The sequence below is a fragment of the Fringilla coelebs genome (genome assembly GCF_963513975.1).
Source record: "Fringilla coelebs genome assembly, chromosome: 11".
NCBI classification, from domain to species: Eukaryota; Metazoa; Chordata; class Aves; order Passeriformes; family Fringillidae; genus Fringilla; species Fringilla coelebs.
This window is the reverse complement of record NC_140037.1, coordinates 6,403,120-6,420,264: the sequence shown is the minus strand read 5'-3', so window position 1 is coordinate 6,420,264 and position 17,145 is coordinate 6,403,120. Positions and strand designations below refer to the sequence as shown.

General features: G+C 53.0%; 1 protein-coding gene across 1 annotated transcript in view; it reads right to left on the bottom strand.

Moving 5' to 3' along the window:
* Window positions 1-1,909: 1,909 nt before the first annotated feature.
* Window positions 1,910-17,145, bottom strand: part of SLC16A2 (solute carrier family 16 member 2) — a gene marked incomplete at its 5' end in the record, with an annotated part of 35,042 nt that continues 19,806 nt past the window's right edge. Inside the window, 5 exons of the mRNA XM_084213117.1 lie at window positions 1,910-3,142; window positions 4,386-4,614; window positions 5,745-5,888; window positions 6,273-6,735; window positions 10,550-10,694. Coding sequence (XP_084069243.1) covers window positions 2,922-3,142; window positions 4,386-4,614; window positions 5,745-5,888; window positions 6,273-6,735; window positions 10,550-10,694 — 1,202 coding nt within the window. The 3' untranslated portion in view covers window positions 1,910-2,921. The remainder of the gene's footprint in view (window positions 3,143-4,385; window positions 4,615-5,744; window positions 5,889-6,272; window positions 6,736-10,549; window positions 10,695-17,145) is intronic.

The window sequence follows — 17,145 nt, the reverse complement described above, 5'->3', positions numbered from 1 at the left end:
CATTCCCATCTGTGTTTGCTGATGAGGAGACCTTTCATGGCTGCTGTCCAAACCTGCAGAATTTGTCCTTGTGTCCACCAAGGGCAGGATTTTGACCAGACAAAGACACTGAGCGTGGTTTTGGGAGGCTGGTACCAGACATGGGTCTGGGACAGGATGAGGGGTGGCCAAGAAAGCACCTCATCACTCCAGATCTCCTAGAGGGTCAATAATAAAAGCCCTGGGGGGCAGATGTGGGTACCAGCACCCCTCCTGGGCTGACACAGCTGCTCTGATGCCACTGCAGTGTTAAGCACCCCTTGCACTGAGTGGAGGCTCCTCAGGGCCTTTGCAGGCGTATAGGGCAGTGAAGGCAAGTGGAATTCTGTAGAAATTTGGGATTTGAACCATAAATCACCTTAGGAGCCATGGCTGCACCCAGACTTTGCCACACAAAGTCTGGGTGCAGCCATCAATGGGCTCTGCTGTGCAGCCACTCCCTCAGCCCAGATGAGGTTTGGAGACAGCTCTGCTCATGCTCTGCTTGCTCTGAAGAAGCTACTTCTGGAATTTAAACCTCTCATAATCTCTCCTTTGGGGGGCATTAAGGTCCAAAGTATGATTTAATGAGCTTCATCAAATTCCAATGTGAATTAATGCCCCAAAACTCACAGAAGGAGTTACAGTGGGAGTTTTTTATTTCCTTCAGCTGTCAGAGGGCTTTGAAGCTGCCCCACTTCCAAGGCTCCCACCCAAAAAGCACCAGATTAATGCCCTGCCCTAGGCTAAGTCTGGCAGATCCCAGCTGGAGCCAGGGTTAGGTGGTTCAAGCCCTGCCTCCTCCTGCAGCTTCGTCTGCCTCCCATGGCTCCCAAAACTCAATGATGGCTCAGCAGAGCCACAGCAGAGGATGCAATACAGGCCATGAAGGGTGAGAACAGTCAGGGAAAAGTGTATCCAAGAAGGAGACAAGTAGACATCTCATTTTATATCATAAACAGACACGTCACAACACACCAGGTAATTTTCCAGCTCGTACGGGGACAGAAGGGCCACGAGACCACAAGACTTTACAATGCATCAGCCAACAGGGGTTAAAAACAGGGCCAGAGGGACATGCAGGGTCCTGAGCCTATTATGTACAAAAGTCCCACTGCTGCCTGTGGGAGGGGCCTCCACTGAGCCCAGATTTCCACAGCAAAGACATGTCCTGGTGTCACAAACCCCCACACTCGCCCGGAGACCAAGGGATGATTCCCACGACACACGTCCCTCTTCAGACATCTCAGACTTTTAGTGTCAGGTGAACAAAATGAAAATCTGGTGAAGGATGGGTTTGCAGTCAGGATAAATGTGAGTTTTGTTTCTTGCTCTCTCCCAGGTAAAGGTCCCCCATTCCCAGCTGTCTCCTTGTTCACACAGAGACCCACTAGGGCAGGAGAACTTCCCTACTCACTCATTAGCCATGCTCATTAGCAATCCCTGGAGATGATCATAGAATCATGGCATGGTTTGGGTTGGAATGGACCTTAAAGCTCATCTCATTCCAGTCCCTTGCCATGGGCAGGGACACCTTCCACTATCCCAGGTTGCTCCCAGCCCTGCCCAACCTGGCCTGGAGCACTTCCAGGCATGGGGCAGTCACAGCTTCTCCAGGCAATTTGAATTTCTACAATTTTCTGTGGGCAGTGATGGATTCCCGCCCGAGCTGGGGATGAGCTCTGCTGCCACTCAGTGTGGTGGGTACCCACTGGCTGTGTCATTTCCTTGCACTCTCTCCCTCTCCCCCCGGATCAGCACTGACTCTGCACCAGCTCAGTGACAACACACAGGCTACAAGTTAAACGCTACTGGGGCTGTCAAACCCTTTGGAAAACTGGGATTCCCCACCAATACTGACTCATGCTTATTGCTGTATAATACACAACTGGCCTCCAAAAACAGCAGAGGCACCCTCTGCCCTGAGCCAGCAGCATCCCCACACCTGTGGGTGCCCCTGAGCCCAGCAGGGAATCCACCTCCCAGCGCAGAGCTGCTCCATGGCACAGGGGCTCTGTCCCAACCCTGTGTGCCCCAAAGCCACCAAGGTGCCCTTTTTGGTGGTGATCCCATGGATTTGGCCCCACAGAGCCGGGCACTGTGGGCTCTGCAAGGAGCTGCCCCTCTCTTTTGCAGCTCAAAAGCCCAATCATTAATTGCTGGGTGGGAAAACGGAGGTGGAAAGCGGCCAAGGGACCTGCTGGTCTCATCCACGCGTTTTTAAGGCATATTTTGCAGGAAGGGTGTGCTCCCGTGTGACTCCGATGGCTGGAGCCAGCTGAGCTCCCTGTCATCCCAGCTGCAGCTCCCTGGGGGTGTGGGAGAGCAGCGGGAAAGGAGGAAAGAGGAAGATGAAAGCGGGACTCGCTGACATTTATTTGGTTTGTGCATCAGACTAAAGCAGCGTTTCCTCCTTCGCATCTCTGGCTCCAAAACAGCCCCAGGTGCTGGACGGGGAGGGGGCTGTCTCACTTGGATGTGACACCCGAGTGACACTGGAGGAGGAGGAGGATGGACAGCTGCAAGGTTCAACAAGTTCCATCCGTGGCCTGCTTGGAAAAGGCATTTATTAGCTGTAAACCTCTGTCGTGACGTATAGAAAACCGGGAGAGGAGCAGGAGCTCGATCAAGTTTGAATCCTGGCGAGAGTTCTCCTTAGAAAAATGGTTAGGGGGAAAGAAAAAAAGGTGGCTTTGAAATCAAAACTGTCCCAGAAAAAAAAAAAAAAAAAAAAAAAAGAGCATTTCTGCTAGTTAAAAGCCTTTAACTAGAAGAAATGTTTGTGTTTTCTCCTTTACAAACATAGTGCATCTGCGATCACTGGGAATTTCGGTCCGTCTGGGAAAGGGCCTGTGCTGGGGCTATGGAGAGGCTGCTGGTGTCCCGGGAGAGCCAGGAGCGGCTCACATGTGCGCTTCGGAGGCCGGGCAGCCGGGCAGCAGCTCCCCGTTCACCACTGCCTCCGACACCAGCATCTTGTCTTTGCCAGAATCCAGGCGCTGCTTCTTCAGCATCCTCTGGTGGACCAGCGGCACCACGGAGAGCACCAGGCCGCCGATGATGGGCGGCACCCCGGCAAAGTAAAAGGCCGCGTCGTAATTCCCAAAATAATCGTTGAGGTATCCTGGGAGAGAAAAGAGGTGACGTCAGAGCCTCGTCAGTTTAATGAGCTTGTTAGTCTAATGACCTGCTTGTTCCCTCCTTCCAGTGTAGCTTGCGTCACCCACCAGAGATTTGGGGAGATTTGGGTTTTTGAAATAATCTGTTTTTTTCCGTTTGCATATCTTGGAGTTTTTACGCCCTGGATTAAGGGATGTGTGCAGCCAACACTGTGTACCAAGGGAGTGGAGAAGGAAAGCCTCAGCCGTCCTTCCTGTTTCTCCAGAACAGGACACGACCGTCCACATCCCAGACAATCCCAAATGCAAGCTGAGACGTGTTAAACCCAACACCTCTTCCCAGAGGCTTGCCAGCCAGGAGGCAATGGAAAAGTGGGCAGGGGCTGTTCCTCTGCTGATTGTCTCCATCTGGAAGCCCTGCCCCGATGGATGTTTTATCTCCAGCTGTGAAATACACGCTGCCAGTTACAAACAATAGCCAAGCCTTTAAAACCCAACAAGGTTCTACATTTGTCTGGCAAGTTCCAACACAGCCAGGCATCCTTGGAGAATAACACATGGCCATTGATCAGCCCTGGAAAATCCCTATGAGTGTCTCCTGCGTGGATGCTTCCCTGGGGATTAGGCTGATGCAAAGGGCCCCTTCACCCAGCAAGCCCCACTCAGGGGGTCCTGGTGCAGCACCCTCCCAGTGAGAGGTCTGTGAGCCCCATGTTCCGTCCCGAGGGCGTTACAGTGAACTTTGCTGCCGGAAGCAGAGAGATCGGAGGTGCTTATCCAGCTTTGGCTTAGAGCTGCTGATGCAGAGGTCCTGCTGCCCAGGGGCAGCTCTGGCAAAGCCCTCGCTGTTAAGGACGTTGGGGTCATTGCTGTGCTGGAACACAGACCCAGGTCTTGTGGATGCTCAGGTGTCTCCATCTCTAACTTCAATTCCATCTAAAAGGACCTCTTGAAAATTATTATCTGCCAATTTTTAGCTCAGCTGCAAACAGAAATCACTTGGCTCACTGTTCCCCCAATGACCACCTTTCATCAGCCTTCAGAAAAGCCCTGAGATGCCGCAGGACGGGGCATGGAGTGATGCCACCCCCATTCTTCAACCTCCACGTGACCTGATAAGCCAAAAAACTCAAACCAGCGCTCCTGGTCTCACACCAAAACCACCAAAACACCACCATGGGTGAAGGCTGCCACCACCACGTCCCTCCCACCCGCTGGGTCCTGGAGCAGCCCCGTGGCGTTACCAACCTGCAATGGGTGTGCCTGCAGTCATGGGCACAGCCATCAGCCCCATGAGGTACCCTATGGCCTGGGACGCCTGCATGGGCCCCACCAGCTCGAAGGCAATGGGGGCCATGATGGTGGTGAAGAAGCCGTCGCAGAGGCCAAGGAAGAGGCAGATGACAATGACGCCCTCGAAGCCTCGGCACTGGGGGATCATCATGCACAGGAGGCCCAACAGCATGAAGGACGCAACCTGGGGGAACAGAAGTGGGCATGAGAGTGGGGACGGGCAGCAGGAAGGGTCATGGAGATGGCACCGAACAGGTCAATGCCACTGCTCCCTCCCCCGGACCCAGCAAAGCCATCCAGCTGCTGCTCCTGTCTCGGAGAGGCCCTTAAGAATAACCTTTTAAGAAGGGTTAAGAAGGATTAACTGGTGGATTAGCTGCTAGATTTCAGCAGTTTGTTCTTCAAAAACCACAAGGAGGTTAAAGGGTGTCGGTAGTTTGGGAAGAGTGGCTACCATGGAGTCTGATTGCTGAACAGACACCGATCCCTGGGGTCAAGTGTGTAACTCCTCTTACACATTTCTGTAGTCAATTTTCTTCCCTCACAGCAGACAATGGTTGGTAAAGGCTTTATGACTGACAGTTATTAAGTAGAGTGTGGACACCAATGTAGAGAGACCATCCCTGCCCCACTGTGGTTGGCCAGCACGTCCTTGGAGGGCTGGACAACACTGTACCTGCAGGTAAATCACACTGTGCCTGCAGGTAAATCACACTGTACCTGCAGGTAAGTCACACCATACCTGCAGGTAAGTCACACTGTACCTGCAGGTAAGTCACACCATACCTGCAGGTAAGTCACACTGTACCTGCAGGCAAATAACACCATACCTGCAGGTAAATCACACTGTGCCTGCAGGTAAATCACACTGTACCTGCAGGTAAATCACACCGTACCTGCAGGTAAAGGACACTGTGCCTGCAGGTAAATCACACTGTACCTGCAGGTAAAGCACACTGTACCTGCAGGTAAAGCACACCATACCTGCAGGTAAAGGACACCGAACCTGCAGGCAAATCATACTGTATCTGCAGGTAAATCACACTGTACCTGCAGGTGAATCACACCATACCTGCAGGTAAATAATACTGAACCTGCAGGCAAATCCCACCATAGCTGCAGGTGAATCACACTGTACCTGCAGGTAAATCACACTGTACCTGCAGGTAAATCACACTGTACCTGCAGGTAAATCCCACTGTACCTGCAGGTAATTCACACCGTACCTGCAGGTAAATCCCACCGTACCTGCAGGTGAATCACACCGTACCTGCAGGTAAATCACACCATACCTGCAGGTAAATCACACCGTACCTGCAGGTAAATCTTCTTCAGCCCAGGAATGCAGTCGCCAATGCGGCCCGAAACCAAGCGCCCCAGCCCCGACATGGCCCCGAGGCAAACCAGGAGGATCCAGTCCTTTTTGGTTTCCTGGAATCGCTTCTCCACGTATTTGACCTAGGATGGAGGGAAGGACACAAGGACATGAAGCTGCAGTACATTGATCCCTCTCATCTCCCCAAAAGGGATGGGATTTCCCGCAGAGGGCTCATGGATTTGGGCCGGTTGTGTGACCCACTGTCCACCCCACACTGACCTGCACCCTCCACCCACCCCAAACCCACCAGGCCCTTCCTCTCCTGCTACTGGCACAGAGGGCACAGAGAGGGCACAGAGAGGGCACACAAAACCATATCCATCACTATTCCTGTCTACAGGATGTGCACCAGTTTTGAGGCTTTTGGTGGCTCTGTCCCTACTGCCCATCTCCACCTTCCCACCTCCTCCTGACTCTGTGCAAAGGGGCCTCCCTCCCCTTCCAGCCCCAGCCATGGCTCTCACCAGGTTCATGTAAGGTACGAGGTATCCCAGGACAGCAGTAGCGATCCCAAAGGCCCAAATCCGGTAGGTCTTTCTCCGGAAAACCCTCAGGTTGAAATACTTGCGGGTCTGGGCCCAGCACTGCTGCCTCACGCTCCGGCTGCCCAGCTTGTCGTGCCCGTCGTGGTGAGACTCACAAGAAGGCGTCAGGATGGGCCGGTAGGTCATGGACAAGAAGATCTGGATGAGCATTAAGGCACTGAGTACTTGGAAAGTGTGTGCCAGCCCGATGGCACCCCCGACCATCTTCAGGAAGAAGGGCAGCGGCACGGAGATGAGGCAGCTGCCCCCGGCCACGATGCCGTTGGCCAGGCCCAGGCGGCGCTTGAAGTAGTGGCCGAGGATGACCAGCGAGGGCTGGAAGGCGAAGGAGCTGCCACAGCCAAAGAGGATCCCATATGTGAAATAACGGACCTCCAGGGACCTGGAAGAACACACAAGGGAGCGGGGATGTGAGGCAGAGGTGGGGGAGCCTCCTGCCCCGCGGTGCCGCACAGGCCCGGCTCTCACGCGCCGCAGGTACTGCACAGACAGGCCGGCCTCGAGGAGCTTATCCCCTCAGCAAAGCAGGATAATCCTCACCTTACAGCTGGCACATGAAATCTGCAGCAAAACTGAGCTGGGAAGCGCTTCCTGCCACCAGGAGAAGGCAGCAGCCAACCTGGCCTCCTCGGGAAGCTGACCTTACTTCAATGGTTATTCAATTACAGCAAAGATTTTCTAAGGTAGGGATGGTGGGTTATTTTTAGCTAGAATTCCTTTTAGTTTTTCCACTGAAAGGACTAACTGAAAACATTCTCCACCCAGTGTTTGGAAGGAGAAGGCACCAACCCTGCTGGTTATTAGGCACGCAGGAAGGAAATGTGGTGTTTCTGCCCAGGCTCCAGGCTGGTTAATTAAGTTCTTCTTCTTTAAGCTCCTCTGGGAGCTTTAATTAGACAGTTAATAGATCTCATTTGTACCTTACATTGGTGGCTGCGCTCGAAGAGGGAGTGAAGTGGCTGCTCTACAGAGCAGATGGAGAGTGCTGAAAGCTCTTGGAAGGAGCTGCCTCCCAGTTTCCAGCCCAATTTTCCCAACAGAGGCAGCTGACAAAGGAGCCTGGATTTAGGCAGCACAAACAACCTGTTGTGTTTCTCTCCAGATGAAGGAATTTTTTTCTGCGTTCCCATGCAATCCATCCAGCTGCAAAGATCTGCCATGGGATACTGCCTGCGAGGAAAGTGTGAGGAAAACCTTTGGGCAGCTCAGAGCGTTGTACAAGCAGGGTCCGTGCTCCAACCCTCAGAGCAAGACTGAGTGCTGCTCCCAAAGCGAGTGAGGAGACAGCAGCCCACATCTCCCAGAGCAGCTGGAAGTTGGGAAAACCTTTACAAGCACATCATGCCTTCCATTACACGCTCATCCCTCCAGCCTGCCGGGCAGAAAGCAGAACACGGTTGCCGTGCCTGACGGCGCCGACACAAATGACTGTCATGAAAGGCAATTTCCATCCTCTCCAGAGCAAAACCACATCAGAAGCCCCCTCTGTGGGAGCCAGGCAAGCAGCTGGGCCTGGTGGGCCGTGCCCAACCTCCCACACACCGGCCCCGGCCGGGTCACAGCCGCCCTGGTGCCGCAGCTCAGCTGACGCGTCGGATAACTGGAGACAAACGCCACGGCTCCCATCTGCTCCCCGCTGAGGCTCAGACACCCCTGCATGAGCAGGGGCTCCTTTCAGCCATGCTTATAAAGAGCCAGGATTTCCCAGCCTGCTCGCTGGGAATCGGCCAGCAGCTGTCCTGTGGGAAGGGTGGCATCGTCCCCTCGGATCGTGAGGTTGCCGATGGATAATTGTTTCTCCTGGGACAAGGAGGTCTCCCTCCATCAGCTTCCTTTTGCTTCCAGCTCCCAGTGGGGACAGCCCTGGTTCGTCCTTGCTGGCAGAAGTTTGGGGGATTCCTCTGTGCAGGAGTAACTGGGCAGAAATTGTGGAGGGGAAGGAGAAGCAGATGAAAAGGGACCAACCCTCCCTACAGAACACTTAGTGCAGAGGAGGAGGGCTGGGAGGGCACTGGGGGCATGTGAAGACAGCCCTGCTGAGCTGACCATTGTCTCCCATTCCTCATGCTAAACCAACCCCCTTAAACTGGAGGGAAGCTAAAGCCTTAACTGGGATTTCTCTTTTTTTGAGAGCACACAAGATCTCTGGTGGCTTTAGCAGGAGACACCTCAGAGCATGGCAGAAGAGAGGAAAAACCTCACATTGAACCCACTCAGCCTTCCCCATAGCTTTGCTTTTCAGCACACTTGGTTTCTTTAGTGTTTTCCATACAAAATTCCCAATATTTTGAGACAGGAAGCACTGAGCTGGGCGCTGGGGTCTCGCCACACAGTCTTGGTGGCTCAGAGAGCTTTTGGAGCAGCTCAGTGCAGTGCTGGGAACTGCTGCTCCTCCATTTGGACAAAATAAACCCATTTTAGAGAAACTAGGAGATAAAGGGGGGGGGGGGTGAGCCTTGATCCAGCTCCTCCTGAGCCCACCGAAGCCAGGCTGTGTCCCTCTGCATCAGTGCTTGTATCACAGGGGAATGACCTCCAGCTGTGGTGGAGTGACTTGGCAGGAGGGACCAAAAAAAAGCTTATCCATTGTTCAGGGAGAGCTAGAGCCACAAGCCCTGAATTTCAGGAGCAGCCTTCACCACCCGGGTGGAGCGCTGCCAAATCCCACAGGATCCCTGCTCTGCCCCGGCCCCGCGCGCTCGGCTCTGCCCTCGCAGCTCCCCTCGCTCCGGTCCAGCAAAGGGGCTCCTTTCTCCCTTAAAAGGCAGCCAGAGGAATGTGGTCTGAGAGTGAGAGGCAGGAAATGGGGATTTCAGTCCTGTAGCTCTCCTGGAAATGATATTCCTCTCTGCCTCTACTGTTTGATTTTTTTTTTTTTTTTTTGCAGCCCAACACAACAAGCCCCTGGCAGCGGTGTGGTCCCACGAGTCCTTCTTTGCACAGACGTTTTGCAATAGAGGGGGCAAAAAAGTCCAAGCTTTGTTGATTGGAAGGAAAGCAGGATTACATAGGAAGCTCCTGTGATCTGCATGCCAGGGCACAGCTTCCCCCAGGACCCACTGCACCTTTTGCCATTATCTTTGGAAACACAAGGGGTGGCGCCTGAGGAGGAAGCTGCAGACACCGCTGTCCAAGATGGTTTTAGAAACCCAAAAATCCCATCTGCAATTGGCTACAGCCCTGGGTTTGCCTGGGAATCAGAAGTGATCCCCACTTCCAGCATGATGGGGGGGATCCCACAGATGAGGACTTGGGGATCCAGGGAAACAGGGCTGGGACGAGCACAAGGGTCTCACTGAGCAGGAGGAGCACAGCACGGGCAAGTGGCCCTCTGGAAAACTGGTGTGTATTTGCTTTAAAAACCCACTCCTTGAAGCATTTTAATTAAAACAATATTGATTTTAACTGAAATCCAACCCAAAGCAATGTTTTTATTCTGAAAAAGTGGGGCAAATGCTGCTTTGGAGGTGTCTCCATGGAGCCTCTGAGACTGTGTTTAATAAGTGTCACATAAATTACCCCAGAGGTGACCTCTTTTTGCTCCCACAACGATGCCAGCTCCGATTTCTGGGCTGGAAAGACACACAGGGTACACCTGCCACTGGCCAGTGCCTGCCAGCAGAAATTCATGGCATGGGATCAGGCATGGAAAACAAGGAGCAGCAGTGGCCCTGTGCTGCCGCAGACACACGAGCCAGGGCAGGAACACCACAAACTGCTCCAAACCCTGTCTGCCTTCCCCTCCCTGTCTGCCCTGCACAAAAACTCCCTCTTAGGCGTAATCCACCAAATATTATTTTAAGCATTAATTTACTTTCAGCACCAAATGTGAGAATGGTTGCAAAGGAGAACGGTTTTCTCTGTGAGTGCCTCTCTGGAGCTGCCCGTGAGAGGCACACCAACCTCTCCTGCTGTTTTAAAGATCAAAGGAGGGACCTGAGTGCTGAAATCCCCAAAAATACAGTCCCTTGCTTGGGTAAAATTTGCTCTCTTTTTACCTAAGGACACAAGGTTCAGTTTGGGGGGGAACAGGCTGAGCACACGTGGGCTGCAGGGATGCCAGGACATCTCTCATGCGGATGGGAACCACCAGCTTTGCCCCCAGAGGCAGCAGCAATGTGTTGGCAGGGGGATTGCAGGGAACAGGGAGGAAGAGGAGCTCTCCAAGGAGCTGGGTGTGCCTTCCACAGCCTTACTTGGTGAAGGAGCTGGAGAGGAGCCCGATGAAGGCGATGGTGGCTCCCATGGCCGCCGTGGTCCTGCAGCCGATGCGGTCAGTGAAGATGCTGACGATGGGAGAGCAGAAAAAAATCATTCCCATGGCCAGGGAGCCGACCCATGCTGGGGAGAGAGAGGAGAAAGGTGATGGTCAGGGTGGAGCACACAACAGGGGCAGGGAGGAATCAACCAGGGACCAAGCACAGCTTTGGAGGTGTCTTGGCAGAGAGGCAGCCCTAGCACACAGTTAATTAGCTGTGTTAAGTGCTGTTAATTAACAGTGCAACTCATAAATGACACAGAGACCTGGTGGCACCACAGATGGGGCATGATGATGGAATATGGACAGGTTTTCCTTGTATTCCTCTCTGCTGGGTTACTGTGTCCCAGGGAAGGCACCAAGTTTCACAGCTCTTTCCAAACAACCTTGGCTGCACGTGGGAAGATGCCCCACTGACAGCACTTCCATCGGGAATCTCCACAGCCAAAAGTCCCCTGAGCTCTTCCAAGCCCTTTGCTCCCCAGCCTGGGCTCGGGAGAGGTTCCTGTCCTGAGCTAGAGCCCTGCATTCCCAGGAGCACATCACCCACCCCCCCTCACTCCCCAGAGTCAGCACTCCTCGCCTTCCCCTCTCCCCACGGTCAGTGAGGGTTCCTCATTGCAGCTGAGCTGATGGAGACACATGTTTATCCCAGGTTAAATTCCACCCCTGACCTTGCCAGGCAATGCCCAAGTGGGACCATCATGCTCTGTCTCCTTCCAGGCCACTCTGGAGAAAACCACTGTCTGTCTGTCTGTCTTTTTTTTCCCAGAAATGTTAATTATTCACAGATATTTTTTTTTTTTGGCCCACCATAGAATCGTTAAGGTTAGAAAAGCCTTTCAAGATCCTCAAGTCCAACCATTCCCCCAGCACTGCCAAGCCCAGCACTAACCCATGCTCCCAAGTGCCACTTCCACACGGTTTTTAATTCCCTCCAGGGACAATGATTCCATCACTGCCCTGAGCAGTCTGTCCCAATGCTTGACCAGACATTTAGTGAAGAAATTTTTCCTAATATCAAACCTAAACCTCTCCTGGCACAACTTGAGGCCATTTCCTCTTGCCCACCATCTTCTCCCTGCCCTCCACCTTCTCCTTTTAATGGTTTATGGGACTGTTTTGAGGAGGAAATGCAGGATTTCAAGAAAAGCAATGTGGGAAGGAAAAGAATTTCAGTTCTAACAGCTCTGAGGAGAAGGAGGAAGTACCCTGGGTGGTGTGTGGGGCAGAGTGGGATGGACAGAGGGACAAGAGGCTTCAAACTCTACCTGGCACCAAAGTGGGGGGACCTCCTGGAGCATCTCCAAGCTCCAGGTTCTGGCTCTGGTTTGCCAAGCACAGCCACAGGACATGTGGTCCTTTAACCTTTTTTTAATCCCTTTTTTAGGTTTGGGGTTTTTTTTTCACCCAAGCCAAGGACTCTGCAAACCTTTTCATCGCATCTCTGCATAAAAACCCTCATGGTCCTTCCAGAGCCATAAGAGCTTCAAAAAATAGCCAGGTCCCTATTAAAAGCAAATCCCAGCTATAGAACAGCCTCTCCAACCTCTGCCTTTCACAAAAGGACCACACAAAGAAGCCCTCCCCAGGCTAGGAAGAGCTGACCCTTCCAAATTAATTATAAGTTCACAAGTACCCAATTTACTTCAAAATCTTCCTTAATAAATGCAGAGTGGAGCAATAACATGAAAAGCAAGGGCTGAGCAGGAACCTCGTGGGACTGGCTGGGCTCTCTTCTCAACTGCAGGCAAAAAGATGGGAGAGGGGAAGGGAGAGGACCCCCCTCTCCAGCTGATTTTCTTGGTTACAAACACAAGGCACAGTGTAACGAAAGTCCCTCTAATAGGATTAGGTGGCACGGATCCAAAGAGCCGTCCAAAGCAGCTCCGAGAGGGGGTGAGGGGTGGGAGCCACGCCAGGATGGGAAAGGCTCGTTAAATTGGATAATATACTTCCAGAAATGTTCCTTCTACTCCCGCCAAGGCAGTAAAACGTTAGATGGCCCCGTCATGTTTGAAGTTTGTTATTTTTGGAAATTACTTTAAGAAACGCGGAAATAAAAGCATAAAGTGGAGTATTAAATTTAAAGGGCCAGATTCGGATCTTAATAACCTGGGGATTTACATGCAAATAGGCAGGATCAATCTCTGGCCCCAAAAATGCACACTCACCTGCAGAGATCAAAGCAAACCCAGGGCAGGAGGCTCAACAACGGGTGCTTAAAAGCTCCTCCAGCTCTGGGTTTGTAAAAAGGAGATATCTCTCAATTAAAATTGGTAAACACACCAAAAAAAAAAAAAAAAGAAAAAAAAAAGAGTCCCGTGGCAAATTGCTCTACCTTAGAGAAAGGGCTTACCACAAGCAATGAATAAAAATAGGCTTGGGGAAGAACATCCAGTTAAAATTAGTAAGAACAATAGCCTCACTTCCAGAGCGGGGTTTTGTCTTCCCAGCGCTTCCCAGCGAAGCCCCGGGAAGCCGGGAGGGCTGGGCCAGCTCCAGCGCTGGAAGGAAACCTCGGCAAAACCTGGGGGCAGCACAAAACCGCCTCGGTGCCGGCTCCCATCCCGGCGTGATTCACACCAAAACACCCCTGCCAGAGCGGGGGAACAGTTTCCCCCTTGTTTTATCCCCAGTGATCTCCTTTCACCTGGGCTGGGGCAAGGATGGAGGGAGGTGATGGCAGAAAAGCACAGGCTGGGAAAGAAATGAGCTCAGGTGAAGCCTATCCCAAACCCACTCCTTTGGGCACAGTCCTTGGACCAACTCCAGGGAAAGAAGGGTTTATTTTGGGCAATCTGTGGTGTTGAAGTTTCTCCTGGACTTTGCTGGATGTGAAGGGCAGAGGCAGCCGTTCCTCCAGTGGAAACCAGGCAGGGCTCAGCACCTTCCCTCCTACAGCTTCTCCAATGCTGCAGAAGCTACCTCTTGGTTTAGAGCCACAGTGGAAAAAAAAGGGGGGGAATTTCTGCTCCTGATTTCCAGAGGGTTTGCATGGGATGGTTCATTCCCAGCCTGGCCACACCTCCCACCCTCTGTGGCTGATAAGCTGGGCGAGATATGGAAACACACAGACAAGCCCCCACATGAGGCACAGAGGCTTATCAAGCACATCCTAAAAGAAGCTATGGAGAGGATCCAGCCGAGGATGGGGCTGGAAGGAGCTCAGGAGCTGCCAGAACTTTGACAGGGATCGGGTTAAGACTTGATTGTGTTTTAGGGTGCTGTGAGTCCAACCAGCTCCTGGGAGCACCAGCTGAAGAGCCTGGTTTTGGAGCTGGGTGCCATGGGGGGACCTGGCTGGTGGCAGGGGTGTCTTGACAGAAACAACTTGACAGATGACATGCAAGAGATGTCTTGACAGAAACACAAAATGCTTCAGAAATCATATTTCTAGATTTAAAAAAAAAAAAAGAAACAGCAAAAGGCATGAAAGCACTCTGCTTTTGGTGAGGGGAAATGCACATGACTTCTGATTTGGGGGTTGCTGATAGGAGAGGTGACTCGAGGTGTGTTGTCCCTCCCTGACAGCCACCTCTCTGCTGACCCTGTTTGGCACTGAGAGTTACATCGAGCCCAGACCTGTCCAACCCACCACAGCCCCTCCTGAAGGGATTGAAGAAGCTGAGGAGCCAGGACCCCCTCCCCACCCAGGGCACACACCCTGTCCCAGGGGGCTGGGGGACAGCACCAGCCCCAGCTGCCACCCCAGCCCAAGCCACCTGCAGAGCTGAGGAAACCTTCCTGGTGATCCTAGGGATGCTCTGGGCTAGGGGAAGAGCTCAGTGTGGGGCTGGTGCTGCTTTGCTGGAGAAGAGTTGTTGACCAAGGAGAACATTCCACCAGCAGCTCTCACACAAAGGGGAAAGCTCCAGCAAAAGCTCCACAAATTTTTCCTTCCCACCTTGACACAACAAAGGCAGCCAAGCTGGTGGCCCATGGCTGATCTAAAGTAAGGTGGCCTTCAACATGGACAGGGAATGCAGTGGTTGAAGTTCTCCAAGGGGAACAGTGATTCAATGGTCTAAGAGATCACAGAATCATAAAATCAGAAGGGTTGGGGCTGGAAGGGACCTTAAAGATCATCTAGTTCTACCCCCTGCCGTGGGTAGGGACACCTTCCACTATCCCAGGGTTCTCCAAGTCCCATCTAAGCCTGGCCTTGGACACTTCCAGCTGTTGCAACAGCATGGCCAGGATGATCCATCCCCCCCAACACCACCCACCGTGGCTTCAGGACAGAGGGAAAACTGGTGAGGTGACCCCTTTGCCGACCAGCCCCAGAGCACCAAGCTGAGCACCAAGCTGTGCCCATAGTGGAGAAGGGACCAGGAATGCTTCAATCACCTTCTCCTCCTCCTACCGGTGGGTGACAAAGCTCCTGGGGACCCTGAGGCAGATGAGGGGGGTTGGGGGGCTCAGCTCCCCCTGCAGTGGGGCTGGTGATGCTGAGGGGTCCCTGAGGGCTGTGAGCACCATGCCTGTGTGTCCATGGTGGGCAGAGCCCCCAGGGTCAGTCCAGGCGGTCCCACCTGGATACCAGACCAACTTTCTTTCCAGCAGGACCATCCGACAGGATGACAAGCTTCCCCCATTGCTGACGTTTTCCTAAGCAGAAAAAGGTTTCTGGGACCAGAGCAAGGTAGGAGCCGGAAGGTGAGAAAGGAAGAAAATCTCACCACTCTGAGATGCAGATCCAAACCCCGCTGGTATTTAGCTCATTGTTCCAAAATACATCATTAAAAAATCAGACTGCAGCACTTGAAGCCAAACCTATTTGTTCCTTTAAAAGCAAATCTCCAGGGAGAGAGGAGGAAGGGACGTCGCTCTCAGCTGTGCTTCCCCGCTGACCCACATACCCCGGGCTGGAGGGATCAAGGGCCAGGAGGTGACCTCAGATCCGCCGCTGGAGGAAGTGTCTTCCCTCGCTTCCCGCGGCTTCTCCCGCTCGCGCCGCGCAGCTGGGACAGGGGACGGGGACAAGATGCACGGGGTCACCTTCCCCAGGCACCTGGCATTTCTCAGAGGAGAGATGAGGCAGCCACAGGTAATTCACCTCCTGCACCTCTCCTACAAGAAATAAATCACTTTTTGACTCGTTCCAGGCGCGGGGAAGCTCTGCTGCCATGACAAACATCGTCACGCACCTTCACAGCCCTCCCGAGCCCTACCTGGCTCGATTTTGGGGCGGCTTGGGAGCCCAGGCAACCTGGTGGCCCTTCCCAGGCAGAGGCTGTGAGGGAGCAGGCAGCTGTGCCCCCCTCGGGGCAGGGCTCCCGCCGCACATCTGGAGTGAAAACCAAGCAGCTGTTTCATCTCGTGCCCTTGGAGAGCCATTTGCGTCATCTCCTTGTGCTCTCAAAGTGAAGCCTGAACCGCTCCCAGTGGCTCAGCCCCATGTGCTCAACACCCCCCGCGGGCTGAGCCGGTCCCAGGGATGAATGGTCAAGGCTTAAATCAAGGCAGATGCAAAAGTCAGAGCTGAGGAAGCCACCACAATGCACGGTGGGATGGGAAACTGAGCTGGAGAGCAGCAAAACGGAGCTGAGGAGTTTGAAACCGAAGCTGGGGAACCCCAAATTAAATCTGGGGAGCACCAAACTGAAGCTGGGGAGCAGAAACTGAACCTGGAGAACACCAAACTGAAGCTGAGGAGCACCAAAATGGCCCACAATGAAGCTGTGGAGCCCCAAACTGAAGATGAGGAACCCCAAATCAAAGCTGGGGAATCCCAAACAAAACCTGAGGGACACCAAACTGAACCTGGAGACCACCAAACTGATATCCACAAACCAAAGTTGTGAAGCCCCAAACCAAAGCTGGGGAACATAAAACTGAACCTGGGGAGCACCAAACTGAGATTGAGGAGCAGCAAACTGAAGGTGAGGAGCACCAAACCAACATCAGGACACACCAAAGTGATTCTGAGGAGCCTCAAAATGATGCTGAGAAGTCCCAAACCGAAGCTGGGCAGCACCAAACCAAGTCTGAGAAGCACCAAACCAAAGCTGAGGAGCCCCAAACTGAGGAACACCAAAGTGATGCTGAAGAACCCCAAACCAAGGCTGGGGAACACCAAAGTGATGCTGAAGAACCCCAAACCAAGGCTGGGGAACACCAAAGTGATGCTGAAGAACCCCAAACAAAGGCTGGGGAACACCAAAGTGATGCTGAAGAACCCCAAACCAAGGCTGGGGAACACCAAAGGGAAGCCAGACTTCTCTGGATGGGAGCTGGTGGTGGCAGGGAGTTGTGGTGGCAGCCACTGTGCATCATGTGCAGCTCAAAGCCAGCTAAACTCATTAATTGTATAGCAAGCCCTGCTTGGTACCATACCCTAAAGCTTCAGAACAAAGTCCTCCTTTATCAGGTTTGGCTGACTTCTCCCCCCCACCCCCCCCCCTCCTTTGAAAACAATTCCACAATAGCCTGAAAATTGGAATAAATGGAATTATTCAGAGGAATTATTCAAGGCCAGGTCTGGCTAAAGACCCTTTCAGTGCCCTGTTCATGGTGGTATTAGGAGAGGGT